Source organism: Hyperolius riggenbachi, chromosome 11 (assembly GCF_040937935.1).
Source record: "Hyperolius riggenbachi isolate aHypRig1 chromosome 11, aHypRig1.pri, whole genome shotgun sequence".
Lineage (NCBI taxonomy): Eukaryota > Metazoa > Chordata > Amphibia > Anura > Hyperoliidae > Hyperolius > Hyperolius riggenbachi.
Genome location: NC_090656.1, coordinates 11,355,407 through 11,368,147, shown reverse-complemented (window position 1 = coordinate 11,368,147; position 12,741 = coordinate 11,355,407). Strand labels below are relative to the sequence as shown.

At 44.9% G+C, this 12,741-nt stretch overlaps 1 protein-coding gene across 1 annotated transcript in view; it reads right to left on the bottom strand.

Moving 5' to 3' along the window:
* Positions 1-1,481, bottom strand: part of FANCA (FA complementation group A) — a 119,002-nt gene extending 117,521 nt beyond the window's left edge. Inside the window, exon 1 of the mRNA XM_068260684.1 lies at positions 1,399-1,481. Coding sequence (XP_068116785.1) covers positions 1,399-1,447 — 49 coding nt within the window. The 5' untranslated portion in view covers positions 1,448-1,481. The remainder of the gene's footprint in view (positions 1-1,398) is intronic.
* Positions 1,482-12,741: the final 11,260 nt, after the last annotated feature.

Below are 12,741 nucleotides of genomic sequence, written 5' to 3'. Positions count from 1 at the left end.
GGGTGCTGTGATTGGAGAACTGTTTCTACTGCTGTGTATATACCTAATACTCCCTATTACCTGGAGTATACTATTAGGTATATAAGTCCGTCCAAACACAGCCGCGCATGCTTCTGATGAATTACTCTATGCAACGAAACCTGTAAAGCGCACGCGGCCGGCATACGTCGGGCAGAACGGAGGGAGAAACTGGAGATGCCAGGGGGAGGTGACAGAACCAGCGCAGCTAAGCCAACCTGGCGGCCCACAATTGGGGTAGAGCCCATAAAAACCTCCATGCCTTAAACAACGGACATGTTTGTAAGTTTGCATTTCTTTTAAAATTAAAGTTTTTTTAACAACGATTTTACACTATGGGAGCTCTGGTTATATTTCTTTGAGGTGTATGGATACTGCAGCGAGGTGACAACAGTGCAAGAGGTTCCTTAAGTGGCAGGGGCGGCCAGATGACCCCATAAGCACTGGAGACCCATCTGACAGAGGGTCATTTGTATGCGGTGAGTTCCCACTGCTTGGGGTGTGGTGGAGGTGAAATCTCGCAGAAGTGGTTACTGTGACTGGTCTGCAATATAGGAAGAACTCTGAACTGTCTGATGTGTGAGAGTGATTCACATAAGGAGAGACACACTTGGCTAGCAGTATCTAAGTGCGCAGCTGTTTGAATATTGGAATTGGTTTATTTGGAGCAGCGCACCACCAGTGAAACCCTGTGCATTCAATTATCAGTGCAGTTTTATGTATTTATATCAATTTAAAGGATGGGAATAGAGTTTAGAGTCAATAAAAACCCATTTTTAGGAGAGAAATATACATATATTTACATAGAAAGAGGGACTAATGAGGAACAAAGAGGGACAGGGCTCCCAAAGGACAGTTGGGATATATATATATATATATATATATATATATATATATATATATATATATATATATATATATGAATTCTAAGTGTGTGAGTGTGTGAGTGTGTGTGTGTGTGTGTGTGTGTGTGTGTGTTGTGTGTGTGTGTTACAGCACCCAAGTTTCACAACAGTAGGGAATGATAGTTAATGCAAAAACGCATGCAATATGCAGCATTTCTTTTCTGCAGGCAAAATTTGCAGTCAATACCATCAAGTTACATTGGTTTTAAGTACAAATGCAAATTTGCATGCAAGTAAAGGCATGCAATTTTGACAAGTCTGAATTCTGTGCGAGTCACCCTCACTACATTCTGATATGACCAGAGGAAGGCTAAAGCCCAGGTGTACTGATCATGGGGTCTGCACAGGAGCCCCGCAATGTGATGCTGCCTTCATGTACAGAGATGCCCCAGGTCCTCTCTATACCCTCCGCCCCATGGTGAGTGACAGGGGGACCCCCTCCCCATATGACAGACAGTGACAGGACAGGAGATACCGAGCAGCTCCGCCAGACTCCGCTTCTGCCCTCCGCACGCCGCCGCCATCCCTCCTCCTCACACAGCGGAGACACAACTTCCCCCACCTCCCGCTGCTCGCAGAGCCCGCGCTGCGCTGCCATTGGCCGGTCACGCCTGAGCTCTCTCCTTATTGGTCCATCACAGGAGGCTGCTGTGACCGCTAGAGCGCGGCGTGTCTGAGGCCGCCGCCATTTTCATGTAGATAACAAGCGATTTCTGTCACTCAAAGGAATCGCAGAGGAACCCATCCATCCATCACATGTCACAAGAAAGAAGCAAAGGAGGATCTGTCACCTCAGAATCAATGCATAGCTCCCAACTGTCCCTTTTTCGGAGGGACAGTCCCTCTTTGGGAGCCCTGTCCCTCTTTCCTCCTCATTTGTCCCTCTTTCAGGACTTTGTCCCTCTTTCTATGTAAATATATACATTTCTCTGCTAAAAAAAATGTTTGATTGACTCTAAACTTTTTTCCCATCCTTTAAATTGATATATTACTAATTTTAATATGTTAATAAGAAGGAAAATGAACCAGGAGAAAGGATCAGTGTGGTTTGAGTTATAAAACAACATCTTTTTCTCATAAAACCTTTATGGTATGACTATGTGTGACTAGGGGTGTGACAGGGGCGTGGCTTAAGTGTCCCTCTTTCTCATCTCAAAAAGTTGGGAGGTATGTCAATGCATGTGACAGGAAAGAAGCAAAGGAGGACCTGTCACCTCAGAATCAATGCCTGTGACAGCAGTGGCGTAGCTAAGGAGCTGTGGGCCCCGATGCAAGTTTTACATTGGGGCCCCCCAAGCACTCTATACATAACAATTGAGACGGTGGACCAAAACCTGTCAATGGCAACTACAGTGTCAGAGGTGCAAGAAGGGGATGGGGAACAGCTTATTAAAGATTACCACTATTCAAAGTATCTATAGAAGTGATTATTATGAGTACAGGACCAATAGAGAGCTAATACTGTAGTTGAGAGAGGGCCCTTCGGAGCCCCTTTGGCCCAAGGGCCCCGATGCGGTTGCTACCTCTGCACCCCCTATTGCTACGCCCCTTTGTGACAGGAAAGAAGCAAAGGAGGACCTGTCACCTCTGAATCAATGCCTGTGACAGGAAAGAAGCAAAGGAGGACCTGTCACCTCTGAATCAATGCCTGTGACAGGAAAGAAGCAAAGGAGGACCTGTCACCTCTGAACTCCTGTGACAGGAAAGAAGCAAAGGAGGACCTGTCACCTCTGAACTCCTGTGACAGGAAAGACAGCGAAGAGGACCTATCACCTCTATACACCTGTGACAGGAAAGACAGCGAAGAGGACCTATCACCTCTATACACCTGTGACAGGAAAGAAGCAAAGCAGGGCCTGTCACCACTGAATTCCTGTCACAGAAAAGACAGAGAAGAGGACCTGTCGCCATTGAGGACCAGTCATTATTGAATTCCTGTCACAGAAAAGAAGCAAAAGAGGACCGTCATTATTATGGTCCTTTAATAACCAACCACTGACTTCCTGCCACAGAAGAGACAGAGAAGAGGACCTGTCACAAATTAATTCCTCTCATTAAGGTGGCACAAGAGAACCTGTCACCACTGATTTCCTGTCATTAAAGAGAAGCAAGAAGATCTGTTACTTCTGTCATTGAGGAGGCGTAGAAGAGGACCTGTCACCACTCGATTCCTGTTACTGAAGAGATGCAGAAGAGGATCTGTCATTATTAACTTTATCACTGAGGGAATATTCCTCGTTTGAAGGGACAGTCCCTCTTTCGGAGCCTAATCCTCTCTGTCTGTTTTTCTCCCCTATTTGTCCCTCTTTCAGGACTGATGTACAGATCTATGTAAATACATGTATTTTTCTACAAAAAAAATGTGTTTAAAGGAAACCTGAGGGCGAAGAGGTGTGTGTGTGGGGGGGGGGGGGGGGGATTTATACATACCTGAGGCTTCCTCCAGCCCCCTCCAGACTTATTGCTCCCATTACATCCTCCTCCACCTTCTGGTTCTTTTGAAAATGGCCACGGAAAGTCCTCTGGTCCCCGGAGTAGTGACATTTTTTGCAACTTTATCAGATTTTGCAACCGGTTGCACTTATTTATGGATATAGCTATCAGAAAGTGCAACCTAACCATTGACTTCAACCTATCTGTATCAGAAAATGCAACCCAACCAAACCCTATTCTCACACAGACCCCTCCCCCCCCCCTTGCTCAACTAATAACCTCCCCTGGAGGGAACAATCTCCCTCTTGCTCAACTAATAACCCCCCTGGAGGGAACAATCCCTCTCTTGCTCAACTAATAGCCCCCCTGGAGGGAACAATCCCCCCCCCCCCCCCTCTTGTTTAATAACCCCTCCTTGAGGGAACAATCCCCTTTCTAGCTCAATGGGATCCGTGGTTGCAAAAAAATTACAGGCGTGTTAACAGAGAGAAGCCACGCCTACGCAGTTATACACTGTCCTCTATGGTAAGTTGCAAAACATAATTGGTTGCAAAATCTTTCATTACACCGGCATACTTCGCATGTTCGGCCCAGCCACGCGCCCCCCTCGCCCTCCCATGGCCAGGAGTGTTTTACCCCTGCGCAGTACCACTGCGCAGGCCCAGAATGCTTCCAGCCACAGGAGCGCGAAGAGGGGGGGAGCGCAGGTGTCCGGACTACGCCTGCACCAACTAGAGGACATTTCTTGGCCGGTTTCAGAAGATCCAGGCAGCAGAGGAAGATGGCGGGAAAACTATAAGCCTGGAGGAAGCCGTAGGTATGTACAGTATAATTTTTCCCCCTCTTCGTCTCAGGTAAACTTTATTCTTATCTTTTAAATTGATATATTTCTTATTTTCAAATGTTAATATGAAGGAAAATGAACCAGGATAGAAAGGACCGGTGTGGTTTGAATTATAAAACAACGTATTTTTCTTATGAAATCTTTATAGTATGCATGACCAGGGGGTGTGGCTAAAAGAGACTCTGATGCCTCTTTTTAAAAATCAGTTTTTACCTCTTATTTATGATAAGGATCATTGGCAGACCTAAAACGCCACTATCCCGCAGCTGAACGAGGGGTTTATCATCCTCAAATCCTAGGGCAAAAATCCACGACTTTCTTGGTCGTGGATTTTGCTGCCCATGGAGGCAGAGCTTACCGCTGTAGCTCTGCCTCCATTCACGTCAATCCACCACAGATCTCCACCTCTCTCCCGGCCCTCTCAGTGAAAGAAGACTGAAAGGGGCGGGGATTGATACGAGGAGAGGCAGAGCTACTGCAGAAAGCTCTGCCTCTACCAGGAAATGCACCCTCGTTTTTGCCCTGGGGATTTGAGGATGATAAACCCCTCGTTCAGCTGCGGGATAGCGGCATTTTAGGTCTGGCAATGATCCTTAACATAAATAAGAGGTAAAAACTGATTTTTAAAGAGGCTTCAGACTCTTTAAGTGTCCCTCTTTCTGATCTCAAAAAGTTGGGAGGTATGAGAGAAATAATATTTATATTGTGCTTTTCTCCTGGCAAACTCAAAGCACTAGGGCACACTCAGTAGGCAATAGCAGGTTTAGGGAGTTTTGCCCAAGGTCTCCTTACTGAATATATGCTGGCTTACTGAACAGGAAGAGCCAAGATTCAAACCCAGGTCACCTGTGTCAGAGGATAGTCTAGTTTAGGGAACCCAGTGAGAATTTCCGTAGACTAGCGCTGCACACTGCAGAATGGAATGGATTACTTGCCTGCGGAGCCATTAAAGTAAATAAAAGTTGCATAGAAACATAGCCCACACACAAACAAATTCTATTATTAATTCTGATACCACATATGAGCCGTCAGAGCGGGTCTCTTGCCCCAGGCGCAGTTTGTTAAATTCTTAAAAAGGCGGCAAAATATGGATGGGGAATGGCAGTTTAGGCGCCAAAACCTGACGTTGCCCCAGGCGCAACTTGGGGCAACTTGGTCTAGATCCGTCCCTGCGTCAGAGCCCCAGCTACAAAGCCTCTGATCAGGAGGCAGCAATGGGGCAGAGCGTAGAGCTAAGATGGCCACCGGAGAGAGAACTCAGGCGGCTCATACGCGGATCGGGATTTTTGCACAAATGATAACAGAATCGTAAATTGTGGATTACGTTTCTATGTATTTCATATTTAAATTAAAGTAAACCTGTAAAAAAAAAAGTGCTCCTGGAGAGTACTTACCTCGGGAGGAGGAAGCTTCTGGATCCTAAAGAGGCTTCCCCCATCCTCCGCAGCAGAGGGGATCCAGAGCTGGGATCCCTCGAAGATCTCCTTCTCAGCGTGCGTACAGGCTCTCCGCTCGGGTGGAAAAGTGGGCGGGCACATGCGTCATACATCAGTCGGAAAGCCATGGATGTGGGTGGGCTGGCAGCCACTTGTAGCCTGCTTGCTATCAACACACTACTCTAGGCCTGCGTGAATTACCTCAAAAGCACCAGCCAATGACACCTATGACAGCTTCTGCCTACCGTCTTTCCCCGAAAATAGTACCTACTCCAAAAATAAGACCTAGCTTATATTTCAAGCAAGCTTGAAATATAAGCCATCCCCGGAATATAAGGCCTAGTTGGCCGCCCAAAGTGCCCCATTTGCTCCCGCCCTCCCTATGCAGAGTGGTGAGCGGAACACAACCTATAAAGCAAACAAGAAACTCACGGGTTCCGAGGGGCCAGCGTTAACACCTCTCTTCAGCAGCGCGCGGCTTCCTCTCCTTGACAACGGCTCTTGTCATGTGATGCACGCACGTCCCGGCGCGTCACATGATGCACTGCTGAAGAGAGGGGTTAACGCTGGCCCCTCGGAACCCGGTGAGTTTCTTGTTTGCTTTATAGGTTGCGTTCCGCTCACCACTCTGCATAGGGAGGGCAGGAGCAAATGGGGGACTTTGGGCTCCACTCGCCACTTTGTAGAGGATGCTGGGGGCTGCTGCTGACTACACGGGGGACACATCTGACTACGGGGGGGGGGGGGGACACGTCTGACTACCAGGGGGGTGGCACATCTGACTACATGGGGGGCACATTTTACAAGAGGGAGCACATACAGTAGTGTCACCCCTCATAATTATAAGCCCTCCATGAAAATAAGCCCTAGCACATCTTCTAGGGGGAAAATTAATATAAGACAGTGTCTTATTTTCGGGGAAACACGGTAATTACTGATGGAATTGCCTGTCATCTGTGACTTGCTTGTGCATGGCTGCAACGCTATAGCATCATCCAGGCTGCACAGAAATGAGGACAGAGAAGCACACTATTAGTACTGTATTGCTGAGACCTATGCTTCCTGTGCAAGCTGATGCGTGATTATTACTGTATATGCAAATCCCTGTATATTGAGCATTTTACATTTTGATATAGCTTAAAGAGAAACCATAACCAAGAATTGAACTTCATCTCAATCAGTAGCTGATACCCCCTTTTACATGAGAAATCTATTCCTTTTCACAAACAGACCATCGGGTCTGTATGGCTGATATTGTGGTGAAACCCCTCCCACAGTGTGATGTCATGACCATGGTTCTGACAGTTTCCTGTCTGTGAACCTTGTTGCATTGTGGGAAATAACAGCTGTTTACAGCTATTTCCAACTGCCAAAAAAACAAGCAGCATCTCCATCTACTGACATCACCTGCCAGCAGTAAAAATGTCACCATGTGATAAATGTCAGAATGTAAATCAGGGAGAGGAAAGATTTTACAATGAGCCAACACTGACTAAATCATTTATACATAATTATTGTAAAAATGAAGCTCGCTTGCTGAAGCACTGAAAAGAAAAAAAATTACTCCTATACTGTAGTATACTTGATCTACCCTTTGGAGTTTACTATAAAAGGATTCTACTGAATACTGTATATACATATATTTATATTATAGTTACTTTATTATGTTGCAGTGCCCAACCCAACTTCAAACTTTTTTGGGGGGGGGAGGGGGGGATGGAGTGAATTCTGTGGGTTCAGTGATACAATAGAGAAATGTTATGAATGTGGAGTGTTGGTGATCTCTGGAGCATGCAGGGCGTTTATTTCGCGTACGTACGAAAAGGGCGTCGGGAAAAAAGGGCGCGTGGCATAAACGATAAATGGAAATATCGTTTATAGAAATTATTGTGTAGAATTTCGTTTATAAATAGTGATTTAAAAATGTATAAATCACTAAATAATGTGTATAAGATCGGCAATTCTTAAAACGTTAATCTTCCCTGTTTGTAAAGTGAAACTTATATTTTCGTTTATTAAAAACCCTCCCTGTACCTATCCCTAACCCCTAGACCCCCTGTTGGTGCCTAAACCTAAGACCCCCCTGTCGGTGCCTAAACCTAAGACCCCCCTGTTGCTGCCTAAACCTAAGACCCCCTGTAGGTGCCTAAACCTAAGACCCCCCTGTTGGTGCCTAAACCTAAGACCCCCCTGTTGGTGCCTAAACCTAAGACCCCCCTGTTGGTGCCTAAACCTAAGACCCCCCTGTTGGTGCCTAAACCTAAGACCCCCCTGTTGGTGCCTAAACCTAAGACCCCCCTGTTGGTGCCTAAACCTAAGACCCCCCTGTCGGTGCCTAAACCTAAGACCCCCCTGTCGGTGCCTAAACCTAAGACCCCCCAGTTGGTGCCTAAACCTAAGACCCCCCAGTTGGTGCCTAAACCTAAGACCCCCCTGTTGGTGCCTAAACCTAAAACCCCCTATGGATAATAATGTTTTACAGACATGAATAAATAAAGAATGTAAAGAAAAAAAATGTAAATTATTTTTTTGGGTGGATAATAATGTGTTAGAAATGTTTTAGAAATAGTGATTTATTATCTTCATAAACGTTATTCGTCACGGGTCATTTTGTAAACTTAAATCATCACAAACATAGTTATAAATCCTTAAAAATCTCCGGGCACCGTTATAAATCCTTAAAAATCTCCGGCGCCTTATTTTCCCCGTTCAGCGCCCATTAAACGATATTTATAATGAAAGTGAATGGGGCGCCCTTTTTGTCCACTTGTCTCATGCGCCCAAATCTACTGCTTCCGTTTATTTCAGCCAGTGTGACGTCTTGTGACGGCCGTATGTACATAGAGGTGCGGCCTGCCAGCCTCTCCCACCCATGGGGTCAGAACCTGCTAATGTTCATTCCTCAGGGGTCATGCTGAAAGTAAGTATATACATTACAGGAATCTGGTATGTGACAACAGAATTGGGGATTTTATCGCTAAACCTGTGAAGTCAGATCTGGTCTGCTGATAACGAGACGTTACGGACTCTAAACCACATACACAAAACTTAGAAAGAAAAAAAAGTGACATGATTATTACTGCATTGCCATATTATAGTGTAATATATATTAACCTCTTCCCTATCACATGTCAAAATATAAGGGAAGACGTCGAGAGCCCAGTATAGTGTAGTATGTACTGTAAATTGGGTATGGAAGGTAAGTATAGGTAGGTTATACTCACAAACAAGGGTTACCGTCTAGGTAACCACTATGAAGGCAGGTGAGGAGATTAGACCTGTCCCCACTCAGGATTAAGAAGTCGCTCTCTGTATATCAGGAAAAAGAAAGAATTCCCCTCCACCAGAAGTGGAAACAACTGCAATAGTAGTACAGAGGCGCCAACAGGGTAAAAACAATATTTCTTTAAAATGAATAAAATGAAGTAGGTAGCGGTGGACTTACCCCTCCAAAACAGACACAAAAAATTACTGTTTTAAGCAAAAATCTGTTTATTTACATACTCCGAACAAGGTGCAACGCGTTTCGCGGGTATATCCCACTTCCTCAGGCAATAAATAAGAGCATATCACCAATGCGGTCCAGTATGTAGCCTGGCGCCAGGCTACGTACCGGACTGCATTGGTGAGCGCTGACAGGTGAAAATAGCTCTGGACAAACCCTTCGAGGTGAAGTGATTAAACTGTACTGTGACAAGCACTCTCAGAGATGGATTAAGATAGAACAGGGCCTAGGCAAGGTAGTGGCTTTGGCTCTACCTTGTGGTAATGTTTGTAAGAGTGGAGAGGGGTCAGAGAAGGTGGCAGTTTGGGCCCTTCACAACCACGATGCCCCCGACACCTGCCTAAGCTGCCTTGTGGATGATCCTGTTTTGGCTTCACTATAATAACGTATCGGTTTGGCAGGATCCCAGCTGATATCGTGCTCAGTGCACACCTCTGAGAGCTCTATCACGTTTTTCTGAGTGTGTCCTCACCTAGATATTCAGCTTCAGTGATTGCTGCGGCTCACCACAAAAAGATTGCATCATAACGACAGATCTTGTGATCTCATCTACCTGTTACCTTAAAACAATACAACCCATTGATTATGAGATCACCACAGCCATTGTACGGCTGAGAGCTGCCACATCCTGTCAAACATCATTCTTCTGGGTCATTTCTAGCACGCTTTTTGAGAGCAAACACAAACAGCACTTGTGCATCACCCCTCCCTACTATATCACTGCAGATTACACTCTGCCTGTCATAAAATAAAGACATCTACCATTAGCAGCACAAGGGCAAGATCAACTGAACAGTGATGTAAGTTTACTGTCCAACAAGTCATTAAACAGGAATGTGAGCTGTAAAACTTAGTGCAACAGTATATGAGCTTCTCTCTATACTGAGTACAGTCCCTGGGAGCTACATTGGCCCATATACTGGCTAGAATCATGAGATTTGTGCTGCACAGGCTCTTGCTGGCTTAAGTGCAATAAAAACGATTTATAGTACCTGCATTAATTATTCAGACGATCAGATATTCTCTCTGCATCCGTCAATTCCGGGTAAAGGGGACTGGTGGCTGCTTTTATTCCCGAAATATACTGATTAGGAGGCTAAACTGTAGAGGAAACTAGAGGTAGTGTTTCACTTTAAAGCAGTAGTTAAAATGGTAGCAAAAAAGAAAAATATGTTGGCACTGAAGCTATCTGACGAGACACGTGAGGATGGAGGAGGGAGAGGGAGGCTGTGAATGGGTCTTGCACCTGCCAGTACTGGTAGCCTCCATAGAAGCGCATCGGCGCGAAACGGCCACCCGCTTGCCCCGCCATCTATATTTTATGGTATGTTATGTATCACTTGTCTGTGACAAAAACAGCTTGTTTTTGTACATGTCAACATTTGATTAAAGCACTAGTAGGCAGTACTGACCATTCCTTCTTTTGTATTCTTATGTAGTTAAAATGGTACCTTGATTAACCACTTCCCTACCCTGGTAGTTTTCACACTTCAGCTCAGCTGTGATTAGTTTGGCAATAACTTTAGCAATAATTTTCACTACTAAATGGTCTATATATTGGGGTTTTTTTCAACACAAATTAGGCTTTTTGTGGCTGATATTTCTTTTTAGAGATTACCTTATTTTCTATGCATTTTAAAAGGAACATTAGGAAACAAAGTGAAAAAAAAAATACAATGTATCCCCTTTCATACATTATAGCTTTAATGTAAACAGTGCTATTTTACGTTAAACCCACACATTGTATTTGTCGATCTCTCCTGTTTACCTAAACATAACAGATTATATACTTGTATACCCAACATATTGTTACATCTGTCTTCTCTTGGAATGTTTATTTTACACTTGTTTACTCATTAGCCCTGCCATTAAAATCCGGGGGGGGGGGGGGGGGGGTTGCTGTCATTCCTTTTCAACTCTATAGAGTTGAAATCAGCTCAGGGATAAATATTGTTATCTAGGATTTTGTAGGGAGGAGAGCGCAGTGACTTATTTTCACGTCACATGGCAGGAACTGGTTAATAATGCATTATGTAAGCATTACTGAATTTTACCCCAATACTGGCATGTCACCCCAGTATACAGTATAAGCTGTTACTCAGTGCCTATACTGATAGTAAACTAGCTGCAGTGTGTGCTGATTTCTGATACATCCAGTATGTACAGTATAAGATGTTACTGTATGATACTGATAGTAAATTAGCTACAGCGTGTGCTGGTCTGTACTAGCTTCAGTAAATACTGTATAAGATGTTACTCTGTGTCTGTACTGATAGTAAACTAGCGATCTCGGCTACCCTCAGTGTATATATAGTACCAGCTGTAAAGCCTTGTTTAAACGCTATAGCGTTCTTGCATGGTGTCTGGAAGGGGTCTACTGTGGTTACAGTTGCTTTAATGCTTCCCTGAGTGATCCAGAGTTTAGGATCATCTCAGCTGAGTGCAGGCTGAGCCCACTGTTCTCCTTACCCCCTCCTGCTCTGTTGTGCACTGCCCCATCATTCCTCTGCCTCCTCCATAGCTGCAGAACACATCACTAGCCTCTAGGCTAGTGACACTTCTGTACAGAACTCAACCCTGACCTGTCACTCATCATTAGGTGATGCTCATAGTAAACTAGCGGCAATGTGTGCCAATCTGTACTGTCTCCAGTATGAATGATGCCTGATTGATATGAGCTTCCAAACTGTTTGCTTCATTGTTTCATTTTCCTGGACCAGGGAAGCCTCTAGGCATAGGCAGTACAGGCCATTGCCTGGAGTGCCATTGGTCCTGGGGGCGCCATGTTGCTGGATAAAGCCACGCCCCGACTAAGCCCCGCCCCCACAGGTGTTCTATTACTTGCTTCTGCTGTATCTGCTTAGCGCAAGTTGCAGGCAGCTGCCACTGCCACTGTACATCCTACCCCCCCCCCTTTTGTGCCTCCCTCTGTCTTCTGCCACATTATGATTATTTTCTGGTGAAACGCTGCTGCATTACGATTATTTTCTGGTGAAACACCGCCACATTCCGATCATTCTCACATGAGGAGGGGGAGCCACGGGGAAGGGGAATGTAGTGGCCGCCACGTGGGCGGGGGGAGGCACCACAGGCTTTCTCACCTGGAGTGACAAAATGGCTAGAGGCGCCCCTGTCCTGGACACATAAACCAAATAAGCAGCAATGTATGTGTGCATCTACAGTATGTGTGTGTATGTGTGTGTGTTCCAACATAGATTCATTAATCATAATAAAGAATGTTACAGGTTACATACATTATGCATGAATATGAGCAATACAATGAATCCTCGTGAAAGAAAGGCCTAAAATAGTGGCCTAGTTGCCTTTTTCTCCATTTTTGGCCTTGTTTATGATGATTGATTGTATTTGCTCATTTTCATGCATAATGTATGTAACCTGTAACCTCTTTATTGTAATGAATAAATCTATATTGGCAGTTGATCAGCAGATACTGGTGTTTTGCATGTCAGGGTTCTGGGAGTCTGGGAGCACACTTGCGGCAGCGATTTCATTTTCATTCTGCATTTGCGTTTGTGTTCATGCGGTAAAAAAGTAAAAAATGTGAAAGTAAAACGTTAACTGGGATATGTGAGGGTGCAG